General features: G+C 41.7%; 1 protein-coding gene across 2 annotated transcripts in view; it reads left to right on the forward strand.

Annotated features, from left to right (window-relative positions):
* The window catches only part of wdr11 (WD repeat domain 11), a 126,063-nt gene that overhangs the window by 76,704 nt on the left and 36,264 nt on the right, over window positions 1-13,095 (forward strand). For both annotated transcript variants that reach the window (XM_070876672.1, XM_070876673.1), the window contains exons 12-14: window positions 3,685-3,791; window positions 8,061-8,136; window positions 8,715-8,823. In XM_070876672.1, the coding sequence (XP_070732773.1) occupies window positions 3,685-3,791; window positions 8,061-8,136; window positions 8,715-8,823 (292 nt within the window). The remainder of the gene's footprint in view (window positions 1-3,684; window positions 3,792-8,060; window positions 8,137-8,714; window positions 8,824-13,095) is intronic.

Consider the following 13,095-nt stretch of genomic DNA (forward strand, 5'->3'; position numbering starts at 1 on the left):
TCGACTCACATAATTGCTTGACTCACATAAGTGCTTATCTATCAATATTCGAATATTCTCTGCTTGCTTAATCTATTTAGCACATCCAGCTTGATGGTGCCCTAGGCATCTGTGCATACTCAGGATGGGTATGCACAGATGCCTAGGTGCGCCTATGACTCACAGGCGGGGATATGCTTTTGCTTATCTACCCAGTTCCTTGTTTTTCCAACTGACTCCACATTCTTGAGCTGTTCTCTCAGAATAGACAATGGTTCTCACAAGGCCAGACCCCAGTGATAGATTTGTCTACCTTGAACACACAGTTGCGAGGGTTTCACAACTGTTTTTTCTTAACTTGCTTTCCTGAAAAATTAGATCAAGAGTCGTTTTCTCAAGAATAGCCATAACGGCAGTTCGTTCCGTCTGTCTGTGTTCTGTGTGGATATATTTGTTGCTAAAGCTAACTAACTTGACCCAACTGCTTCCTGTCGTGCAATTTTCCTACAACAGTTCTTAGGGGACCTAATTGGGCAGTGGAATCATGTGCTTAATATAGACCAGTATTGCAATCTGATTAGTCCATGATAAGAGGCTGGTGCTGCAGACTAATCAGCAGCATTGCTGGCTCACTAGTGTTACAGACATAAAATGGCCCGGAATTTGCGATTGTAATTACAGCGAAACTGTCAGCATTCACCATTGTTAATGTGTAAAACTGACAGCAACTTCTGCCGTCCGCACATGCATAGTTAAACGCAGAAATCTGGAGGTTGCTGTCCATGATACTCTGCTCCTCCACAGGGTGTGCTGTTGCAGTCTTCACAGATGAAATCAACACAGAAATCGGAGATTTGGCAAGAACCTCAACTTTTTACGTTATAAAAACCGTTGCAGAAGTTGAGCCTTGTTGAATGAGGTATAATTGAGTTTTTAAACAGCATAGTAAGTCACAATTACTGCTGAACAACCTCACTGGCCCTGAAAAACTAATTTTATAATTGTGGAGTGTCATTCCTTCCATTCCAGTGCAGTGCTGAGGGAGGTACCGCATTGTCAGAGGTGCTGTCTTTCGGATGAGACATTAAATCGAGGGCCCGTCTGCTCTCTCAGATGGACATAAAAGATCCCATGACACTCTTTCGAAGAAGAGCAGGGGAGTTATCCCTGGTGTCCTGGCCAATATTTATCCCTCAATTAACATAACAAAACAGATTATCTGGTTATTATCACATTGTTGTTTGTGGGAGCTTGCTGTGTACAAATTGGCTGCTGCATTTCCTACATTACAACAGTGATTACACTCCAAAAGTACTTCATTGGCTGTAAAGATCTTTGCGACGTTCGGTGGTTGTGAAAGGTGCTATATAAATGCAAGTCTTTCCATGATAATTCCATAGATTTTTAAAATAATAAAAACTAATTTTTATTTTATTAAAGTTTGTTTTATAGTTCAGCGTCCATCTTCCCTTGTGAATGCCCCAATCTTTAGCTCTGTAAAATTATTAAAAAGTGAACGATAATTAGTACTTTTCACTTCCTGGTTTGCGGTCTGTGAGAAGTCTTCAATTTGCTTGGGTGCTCAGCCTGCTTGATGACATCACTGTTGCTAGACACCGGGGATCCCCTAAAGCTGGCCCCAGATTGAAACTAACGTTGGAATAGACAAAATCGACGCCACAGAACCCTCTAAATCTTTGTGGGCAGCTTCAATTCTTATCACCTCAATTCCGAACAATATGCAAACTAGTTTGTAAATCAGAGGAAGTAGACACAAAGGCCGAAACTTTTGCTTTTGGCCCTGGTGGGGATGGGGTGGGGTGGGGGCCTGGTAGAGCTAGAGAGAAGTCCAGGTTTCCCCACACAATGGAGTTTTAACAATACACATGCGTATGACATCATGGGCAGGTTCCCTGCCCAGAAGTCAGCCTAATTGATGGGCAGGTTAAATCTGAGGCTTCCAGCTTCATTATCATATTTAAAGTGCCAATCTGCTTCCTAGGTTGGCTGCCCGCCCTCCACCCGCCTCCATTAAAACTGCAAGTGGGCGGGTTGGGGTCAGGATTCAAATTTTTAACACTTTAACCTCCTACCCAAGTCACCTGTTTTGGGGGTTAAAATCTCCCCCCCCCCCCCCCCAAATGCTTGTGCTAAGTCCACAAGGTGCCACATAAAAGGTTACTGCACAAGATAAAAGTTCATGTGGTTGGGGGGTAATATATTAGCATGGATAGAGGATTGGCTAACTAACAGAGGACAGAGAGTTGGGATAAATGATTCATTCTCTGGTTGACAACCAGTAACTAGTGGGGTGCCTCAGGAATCCGTGCTGGGACCCCAACTATTTACAATCTATATTAACGACTTGGAAGAAGGGACTGAGTGTAACGTAGCCAAGTTTGCTGACTATACAGAGATGGAAAGAAAAGCAATGTGAGGAGGGCACAAAAAATCTGCAAAAGGACATAGACAGGCTAAGTGAGTGGGCCAACATTTGGCAGTTGGAATATAATGTTGGAAAGTGTGAGGTCATGCACTTTGGCAGAAAGAATCAAAGAGCAAGTTATTATTTAAATGGAGAAAGATTGCAAAGTGCTGCAGTACAGTGGGACCTGGGGGTACTTGTGCATGAAACACAAAAGGATAGTATGCAAGTGATCAGGAAGCCCAATGGTATCTTGGCCTTCATTGCAAGGGGGATGGAGTATAAAAGCAGGGATGTCTTACTACAGCTAAATAAGGTATTGGTGAGGCCACACCTGGAATACTGCGTGCAGTTTTGGTTTCCATATTTACGAAAGGATATACTTGCTTTGGAGGCAGTTCAGAGAAGGTTCACAAGGTTGATTCTGGGGATGAGGCGGTTGACTTATGAGGAAAGGTTAAGTATGTTGGGCCTCTACTCATTGGAATTCAGAAGAATGAGAGGTGATCTTATAGAAACGTATAAGATTATGAAGGGGCTTGACGAGGTGGATGCAGAGAGGATGTTTCCACTGATGGGGGAGACTAGAAATAGAGGGCATGATCTTGGAATAAGGGGCCGCCCATTAAAGCAGAGATGAGGAGGAATTTCTTCTCTGAGGGTTGTAAATCTCTGGAATTCGCTGCCTCAGAGAGCTGTGGAAGCTGGGACATTGAATAAATTTCAGACGTAAATAGAAAGTTTCTTAAACGATAAGGGAATAAGTGGTTATAGGCTGCGGGCAGGGAAGTGGAGCTGAGTCCATGATCAGATCAGCCATGAGGGGTGGTATGGCCTACTCCTGTTCCTATTTCTTATGTTCTTATTAAAAGCAATTTGGGCAGTAATTTCTTGTAATGCAAGTCATAGACCTATGAGGCCAGCTATCTGGGACTGAGCAGAGTGATGAAGATACTACTTCCTGGACAGTTGTAAAATGTATGTATAAGCCACTTTTTGGCCATAGCACTAAAAAAGCAATCTGCTGGTTGCTGTGACTATTTCATCTAGCAATTACCTCATTTGATAACGCTCCTGTGAGGTACCTTGGGACGTTTTGTTACATTAACGGCGCTAAATAAATGCAAGTTGTTGCCTCAAAAAATGCCTGCCATATAATTGGAGGTTAATGCAATGAGTTGCTAACTTCCATGCGGCTGAGCTTATTAAAGTTGCTTTATGATAAGAATTGAGATTGAGTACAAGTTTCAGTTATATCTTTATTTTTGGACTTCGTATAGGGGCATTGAGTGGGCAAGCCTGGCCAGTTTTCTTTCTTTTGCCACCTCAACACCGAACAACCTGGGATTGGTGCGGAATGAGCTACAGCTGGTCGATCTACCAACAGGTCAGGAGAACAGAATTTGCTGCTGACTGATATTATGCATAACTGAAATTTGATGATGAATGATCAGTTACTCCTTGAATTATTCATAGGCTTGACAAACTTAATGGTTCTTTGAAGGGGCCCAACTTTGGTCATGACTGGCATCAATTTTTTTGGAGTAAGTTTTTTCTGGCGTAAGTTTAAAAAAAATGCCATTTTCCCCCCAAAATTTGCTCCAGAATAAGTCAGTTAGGTACGATTTTTTTTTTGTCAGTTTTTTTAAAATTCAAAACGGGATATTCCCAGACACTTACGCCAGTTTTGGCCATTTATGCCACTTGGGCCAGCAAAAACGTACTCATTCGACTTAGGTCAGCGTCTGTGACCAGCTTTGAAAAACCTTGCGGGCAGTGAAGAAAAAGCAGCGCACATTCGGCAGACATTAGGGCAGGGATAGGGGAGGGAAGGGAACTGTGGAGAGGACCTCAACAACTAAGCACCAAACATTGCAAGGAAAAGCTCATACAATTAAAATACTGATATAAATGAAGTAAATCCTACCGGAGAAATGTGAGCTGCTGGCCGCGATGTCACTGGGTGGGTGGGTGGGTGGGAAAAGAGAGAGAGAGAGAGAGAGGTATACAAAACACTCTTTCTTCCCCCCCCCCACCCCAAAACACTCTTTCTTTCTCTTTCCCAAAACTCTCCTCCTCCTCCCCCCCCCCCCCCCTGGCCAATCAAAACACTCAAGCACAACCAATAAATAAAAAATAAAACCAAAGTCCTACCTTGCCCGGGAACTTGGCTGGCCGGTGCGGGAGGTCACTCAGCCGGGGATAGGGTGCGGCGAGATCGGGCGTACCTTCGGCCGAGGATGGGGCTGTGAGCATCGGGTCCTGCTCACAGCCCGCAGGACATGCTGGGAGGGCAGGAGCATGCGCGCAGACTTCACTGAGCATGAGCGCAGGTGCCGGCACTATTTTCGGCGCTGGCCTGTTGCTTCGCCCCCCACTTCAGAATGCACACCACGCCGGGACTCGGAAGAGCGGCCAGGATGGGGCCCCTTTTTTCCGGCGTCCTTTCCAGCGCGCAAAGTCGGTGCACTTGAGATAAGTGCACCAAAAAAAGGGGTTGGGCAAAATTGGGCCCAAGAAAAGTACAAAATTGAAGGATCTTGATAGAGAAATGCCATTGTTTAATGTGAGATTATACGATCAGTTCCTTTTAATTGCAAACTATGCTGTCCAGATTTGTAACGGACACTGGTCTTAATTGTCCCTCTAGTGTTGTGAACTTGCAGCAAAGTTAGTACAAGTTCCTCTGAAGTAATTTGAATTTACTCTTTTGAGTTTAATATTTTGTGCCTCTATCCATGCAACCTTCCATAGCTAAAGAATTGACAGTCATCTTATTCCTAGTCGGAGCCTGATTGCTGCTAAAAAGTGTAGGAGAGGATTGTCAGTAGACTGAACTTAAATCCAGCAACATCAGGATATAGCTGTCTCTATTCTGGGATGATATATCCTTGATTCCTTGGTTTATGGAAGGGTCGTTACGACAGACAGGCAGTTTGTTGCCCAGTTCCCTCCTTCCGTCCTCCTGTCCCATTAATGGTGCCCCACCTTACCCCTCTCCCCTAGTCCTTCCCTCTATACCTCACTCCCTTGTCCCCCTCACTCCCCTCTCCTTCCCACCAATTCTTGCTCTAATCCCTCTTTCCCTCCACTATTCTTCTCTCATTTGCCCCTCTATTTCATCTGCTTTCCTACTCTTACCCCTTCCTACCCTCTTTATTGCCCTCCACAATGCTATCCACTTCCCCTCCCTCTCTCCCATCAGCCAGGTTTCAATTATCACCCCAGCCTTCAATTATGTTTGACCTGAATACTTCACTGGGTCTTAACTCCCCACGTAAAACTCCAAGGGAGATTGACTTATATGTTCAAAGAATGATGACAGCAACTAAATCCAAGAAATCTTTTTATTTTGTTTAAGTTGTATTCAATTCCAGCCAATTTTTGCTATTGTATATTGTCTGCGGAATTCAAGAGAGATGCTGAAAATATCTCATTTTATATTTTGCATCGTTCTGCTTTACTGGAGAATTTATATTGCAGAAAAAGCAGACCGTTGGAGCGTAGACTTATGTTTTTCAAGCAGAGGAGTATAATTTCTTTCACAGTAGTATTAATTATTCTAATAAAGTGAGCTCTCAATGTTTAACGTGCAGCAAAGCCCTCGAGATAAAAGAAAATGTTAATAATATGGTTGGAATATATTTGAAGTAATCTGGAGAGGTATAACAAAATATCTTAATTATTGTATCCATGAAATATATTTTATAGATATTCCAGTAGGTTAATGTAATCGAAATTTAATGAACGCTGTTGCATTGCAGCTCAAATGAGTTTCATAATGTCTATAAAGTGTTTCCAGATTTACAGAGCTGTCATTACTTAATGGATTTCTGTGTATTTAGATTGAAACTGGGAATACTTTCAATCTATAAACTGTTTTTTTCATATTTCCAGAAAAGATTGTTTTCTATTCAGGTTACATTTCTAAGGTGGTCACACTAATCAAGGAGTTCATTGATACAAATTTGGTATTAGTGTCTTCCGCTGTTTAATTATGTTGATATTAATTTTTCTTCAAACGCCCATATTTTTTACATTTGTTTCTATGCAAAATATGATGCACACTCTGGTCATGCCCTGTATTGGGCTGTTTTGGATTGCAGTAAGGGGTTCATAAACCAAAAATAAGACTATTACTTGAAATGGTACGGCAACAGCCATGTTTGAAGTGGGTCTCAATTAAAACATACTCTGATCCCTTAACATAACTGAAGCATGACTTTTTCCACTGATTTGGGTGTCTTGCAACTTACACAAACCAATTTTTTAAAAACCCTCTAGAAATATGCCAGGAAGTATTGGAAATTCATTATAATAATTTGAGTGCTGATGGTGATACTTGCTCTTTATTACATTTGTAGCTTTAGTAATAACACTAAGCTGCAGGAGGTCACATTATTGTTCCGAAGGAGCAGTGAACTGCATAAATAACAAGAATGTGACGTCCAAAATCCAGAGTTCCAGAATCGGAAAATGTTCCAAAGCCCGACCTCCCTCGGCCCAGGCCCGACCTCCCTTCCCCGGCCTCGGCCCAACCTCCCTTGGCCCAGCCCCGGCCTCCCTCGGGCCCGACCACTCTTCTCCGGCCTCGGCCCGGCCTCCCTCCCCCCCCCCCCCCCCCCCCCCCACGGCCCCAGCCCGGCCTCCCTACCCCTCTGCCCGACCTCCCCCCCTCCAACCCCGGCCGGCCTTGGCCCGGCATCTCGACCCGACCTCCGGCGGCCTGAACGACTCTTCCCCCTCCCCGAACGACCTGACCGACACCATCCCGCCCCCCCCCGACCTCGGCTTGACACCGACCCCTCGCCCCGACCGACCTTCGCTAACCTGACTGCACCACTCCCTACCTACCTTTCTTGGCCCAGGCAAAGATGTTCTGAAATCCCCAAAAACTAGGAATCCAGAATGGCCTCGGTCCCGAGGTTTCCGGATTTCGGATGTCACATCCATAACTCGAATTTTATAGTCTGCTCTGAGCATGTAGCTATGTATCTCACTAGCCTATTGGAAGGTCCATAAACCAGAAAGTTGTTACTGTGATTGTCAACAGCTGTTTGTGTAGCTACCAGTGCTGTTGGGATTTACCCATACTGTCAATGGGGTGCTTTCTAGAGCACTGACAACAACAGAGAACTGCATCAAATATAAGGGGTTCAATCATATAAATCTGACCTCGAAAGCAGCATTGCAGTGGAAGGCAATATTAAGAGACGTAATATGCTAAAGTACAGGGGACAATTTTTTAAATTCTGTGTGTATAAATGTGTGCACTAGATCTGTTGGTAGAAATGTTATTATCTTGTTAATAACTTCTTGGTGCAAGAATATTATCAGACTGGTGTAAAATATATGTATATATTAAGAATGCGTGGAGTGACACGCATTTGAAATACAAAACGAAAAACCTCAAGCTGTCATGATTTGATTGATGCCATTCAAAAACATTAGTTTGCTGTAGTTTCATAAATAATGCCATTCTGAGGTATTCTACCAAATCATTGAGATGCTGTTTGATTCTGTTACTGTTGATCAGCAAACGGCATGCATTGGAACAGATTGATATGCAGGAGATTTGGCAGGGCAATTACATTAGTTTTTGTCTATTCCATGGGGTTTGATTTTCTGATTCTTTGTAAATAACTCTGCTTCCTAGGAAAAAGTATTGCATTTAGAGGTGAGCGAGGCAATGACGAACCACCAATAGAAATGATTAAAGTGTCCCATTTGAAGTAAGTATGGCTGTGTTCCAAAATGCTCTAATATCCAATGTAACCTTGAGCTTTCGTGCCTTCTGTTTTTACAGTATTAAAAACTTGCTCACTTGCCCCACTGCTATTCCATTCACAAATACTGTATTGGATATTTAGAGGTAGGATGAACATATAACCGTGGCAATTTTGTTGGCTCATCCTATTGATAGCTGAATCATTTAAAAGACACCATGCTTATTACAGTTCTTAAAATTAAGAATATAGTGCTTGTTCATTCTTGTGCATAAGCACTGTCGCTCGCACTTTTTGTAGCTTGATACTTGCATTGTCATTGATCTTGGGCTGATGATCCCTCTGAAGGACAAAGCACTAGAGGTTCGTAGATGTGTCCTTATCTTGATTAGATAATTATGAAGCAAATGCGCTTAATCAAATTACAAAATAATTAAATAGGTCTTGGGCTCTTTTTGCAAAAATTTATGTGCTGGTTTTACTTATTCACTAAAAGTCGCAGTTTATATGATAAATGTCTTGCTGAAAATAGCAATTAGACCATTTCAATTCCACCTAAAGGATGATATATTTGTTTTATTTAGGCAGTTCTTGGTTGTGGTGTTCAGAGACAAACCTTTGGAACTTTGGGATATTAGAACTTGCACTCTCCTTCGTGAAATGACAAAGAACTTTCCTGCAATAACGGCATTGGTATGGACCCCATTTACCACCGGCAATATAAGCATTTTCTTGCAAATTGTGCTGCTTCTATGGTCGTGTGTGTATATATTGTAGTTATAATACACTTCAGTTAATGTAAAATTACTAAACATGGTACAATTTCAGTAAGCTAGTTATCATTAAGGAGGTGATATGCTGTAACTCGGATCATTTTATTAGGAAGATTTTAACTCCACATTAATGTTGCCCCTGAGGATTAACTATTAGATATTTTATCTTTTTACACTTCAAAATGTATGCTCGTAAACAGTCAAAAAGAAAGACAGACTTGCATTTATATAGCGCCTTTCACAACCACCGGACGTCTCAAAGTGCTTTTGGAGTATAGTCACTGTTGTAATGTGGGAAACGCGACAGCCAATTTGCGCACAGCAAGCTCCCACAAACTTTAATGTGGTAATGACCAGAAATAGTGCCGCGGGATCTTTTGCGTCCACCTGAGACGGCAAACGGGCCTGTGTTTACTGTCTCATCTGAAAGATGGCACCTCCGACAGTACAGCACTCCCTCAGCAGTGCACTGGAGTGTCAGCCTAGATTTATGTGCTTAACTCCCTGGAGTGGGACTAGAACCCACAACCTTCTGATTTAGAGGCGAATGTGCTACCCACTGAGCCATGGCTAACTCAACATGCAGACCAGAAAGGTCCCAGCAGATTCAGTTCGTGGTCAGTGCTGAGTTAGCTGATCTCAGTAGGATACAACAGTTACACTCCTAGGATAGGAAGAGGGAAATCCGTATGTACTCGTGCTTCTGATCGCTGTCTGGCAACCCCTGAATGCTGTTTGAATGCTGGATCAGACCGCATCGGGCTCACCTGTGAAGCCTGCTTGATGCCACTTGGATGAGACATAAATAGATTTTTAACATCAAACTAAGTCTATTTAGACACGCTAACCCCCCTAAACCCAAATTATATTAAAAGAGACACATCCAGAGAGAGAAATTATCAGATTTTACCACACAATACTGGAGTGACACTCCATGGAATTGCACCCCAGGAAGGAGTCATCAATCTTCAGGAGATTAGGTGAGGAAGAAATTTGGCCTAGAAAACTATCAAGAAGAAATAGGTCTTTAAAATGGGTCTGCCCTGTATGCGTCACTGCTTGAGAATTTGCTTCGTGATTTAATTGGTTAAATTTGAATGTCTTCTCTTGGAACTACCTTAAGTGTTCTTGAGACCCAATTTTACACGGTTTTTCAATTAAAATTGTCTTTTACACGCATTCATTTCTGATGCAGGGGAAGTAGCTCTTTTTCTGACAACTGTCTATTATGGATTTTCTACTTTGTTTTCCTGTGTGCATGGCAAAACAGTTACTTAGCATAATGATTGTGTTTGTGATGTGGTCGTGATGCAATGTACATAGAAAAAAAAAAAATCCCACCAAAAAAGTGGGCCAGACAAGGGAGACACATCACAAGCTGCTGGGTAAGAAGTTATGTTCGCTTTGACACTATTAAGAGGCCACATAATTAATTCAAGCACAGCAAATCCAATTGGCTGAAGAGGAAGACAACATATGCTTATGTTCACATATGATGAATTGAATTCATTGATAAAATGAACCACACTCAGCAAACAATAACTGAGTCCTAAGGAGCGTTGGCACAGTTCGCAATGAGGATGAAACAAGCTGAAATGCTTCAGCCCACGTTGGAAATGAGAATTGCTGCAGTAAGGAAAGTGAGACACCTGCCCCCACACACAGTTTTCAAAATGAAAAATAACACTCAAAATCACTGGGAAAATGCAACCAAAAACAAAAAGAATTGACCCAATTAAAATGAGGATAAGGAAATGAGCATCAACTGATCCAAATTTAAAATGCATGCTGAAACCGTAAGAACTAACAAGGTGGCAACACTTGCCATTAGTAAGAAGAGTTCCTGTATGGAAGTGTCTCCTGGGATAGGTACTTGTGATCATTAACTAGAAAGAAAATCCTTCTCGGAACAATTCACAATGCCTTATCTCAGGGCTGTATAACCTGCACTGCACCTCAGTGAAGTTAGATTGCAATCTTATGTGACAGCTGAAACTGTCACCATATCCCACAGGAACACTAATGTATAGAGACAGACTATTAAAAAGATAGATTAGTCCAAGAGGTTCACAGAAAACTTTAAAACGCTTGTTTTACATATTCGAGAAAGAAAATTTTAAAATTCTGGAAATAGACAGTGGGTTTATCAACATCTTAATAAAAGATGAGCTAACATTTGCATGGAGACTCTCAGTTCTGTCTAGGACACCTCTACTCAACTTGTTAACCTTTTCTGGCAGATGTTCAGAATTTTCTATGATTATTATGTACTCTTTGGCTTGCTGTGGTGTTGCTCACACTGTGCAGAAGGACAGGCTGCATTGTATTCAGCTTTGAATTAGACAGGGGCATCTCTTGCAGCAAAGCATCTGCAGCTAAACTCAAATGCTTCATAGTTGTGTGATGTGATGAAGGTGAAAAGCTGATCAACAAACTTTTAACTTTTATCTGGAATTCCCTCTAGCATGAATAGCATTAGGAGCCTCTTCCCACTATTCCTATTCCGCGTGATTGACAAGCCTCCTCGCATGGCTATAATGGTAGCTTTAGAAACTGAGGGAACTGAGGCTCCTAAATAGTTCGTGGTAGGACATGTGTCGTTTATTCATCAGCAAGTGATTAATAGACCTCTACAAGTGTCCAAATGATTTGTGCCCTATGGAAGTGTCAACATTTTCCCACGACTTGTGTATAAATAGATGTTGGATTTTTGCAAAACATTTAACTGCTTTTACTCTGCAACATTAACATAGCAGATTTTGATCAGGTATTTAGTCCGAGGCTACGGTTGGGCCTAGGGAGGGGGGGAAACTCAAAAAATATTTTTTCACTTAAACAAAAAATAAAAAGTTATAAAACATTCTCAAGACACTTTTTAACATAATCGCCGTTTTAGAATTTTAAAAATAATTATAAAAACCTTTAACTTACCTTTCTTTCAGGGTACTTGCCTACTGCCCTGTTTCGGGCAGCTTTTCGTGGGCGCTTTCCTCAGCGGTGTGTATGGGTCCCCGTTGAGGTCAACTTAGAATTCAGATTTAAATTTAAATCAAGTTCCATTTGTTAAAATAAATAAACATCCACTGCTTGCATATTTAATTAGACTAGCAGAATATATATGAGATAGTGATGAAATTGTCATGAGTATTTTCATAGAAGCGTAGAATGTCACAACACAGAAACAGCTTATTTGGCTCAGCAAAGTCTGTATTGGTATTTTTTTCCAAATGTCCTACCTAGTGTAATCCGGCTCTCTTTGCTCCCATAATCTTTAATATAGCTCTTTTCAAACATCTATCTGATTCCCCTCTCAAATAATTTATGGGCTCCTCTTCAAGTTTGTGGCAGAGAATTTCACGTTCTAACCATGCTCTGTGTAAAGAATTTTTTTGAACTCATTTTTAAATCTTCAATTCTTTTTGTGATTATCTTAAATTCATGTCCTTTTATACCTTCTCTCTGACAGATGGAAAAAATGTACTGCTATTTACCCTATCGTAACTCGTCATAAAGATTTATATCAAGTCACCCCCAACCTTCTGGATTCCAGTGGAAATAGCCCTAACCTCTTGAGTGTCTGTTCATAACTAACTAATCATCACTGGTAACATCCTATTCAATCTACACTGCAACCTTTCCATGTTTTTAAAAATATGTTACATCGCATGCGTCTACAGTTAACTGCATCTACAGCCTATCTGCCCTTCCTGCTAGTCTATCTATGTCCTCTTGCAGACTTTCCAAATCTCATAAAAACATTTGCCACTCCCCTCTCCTCTCCCCGGTTTGGTGTCATCAGCAAATTCGCTCCCTCAGTTCCTAACTCTAGATCATTTGTGTTCACTTTTGTGTGGCTTTACTAACATTTCAGGAAAAATTAACGTATTCACAGAATTATAGTATGTACAGAAGTACATGAATATCGGTTTCATTGTTGATTATGCCAACACAAAATGAGAAGAAATCTGATCAAATAAATATGTAGAAGAAATGCACAATTAAGGACTGTGTTGCCGATTTTGTAAGTTCCAGACTTGATGTCCTACATCATCCAGCACGAACTAGATGTACTGATGTCATAAGTTCTGTATGGGTTTTTGGAATATCGTGGGCCGCCCCGACCTGTGTGAGAACACCACCGCAGGTCGGGGCTATAAATAGAGCTGGAGCGGCGGACCCTGGAACATCGTGG

The sequence above is a fragment of the Pristiophorus japonicus genome, chromosome 3 (assembly GCF_044704955.1).
Source record: "Pristiophorus japonicus isolate sPriJap1 chromosome 3, sPriJap1.hap1, whole genome shotgun sequence".
Taxonomy (NCBI): Eukaryota; Metazoa; Chordata; class Chondrichthyes; family Pristiophoridae; genus Pristiophorus; species Pristiophorus japonicus.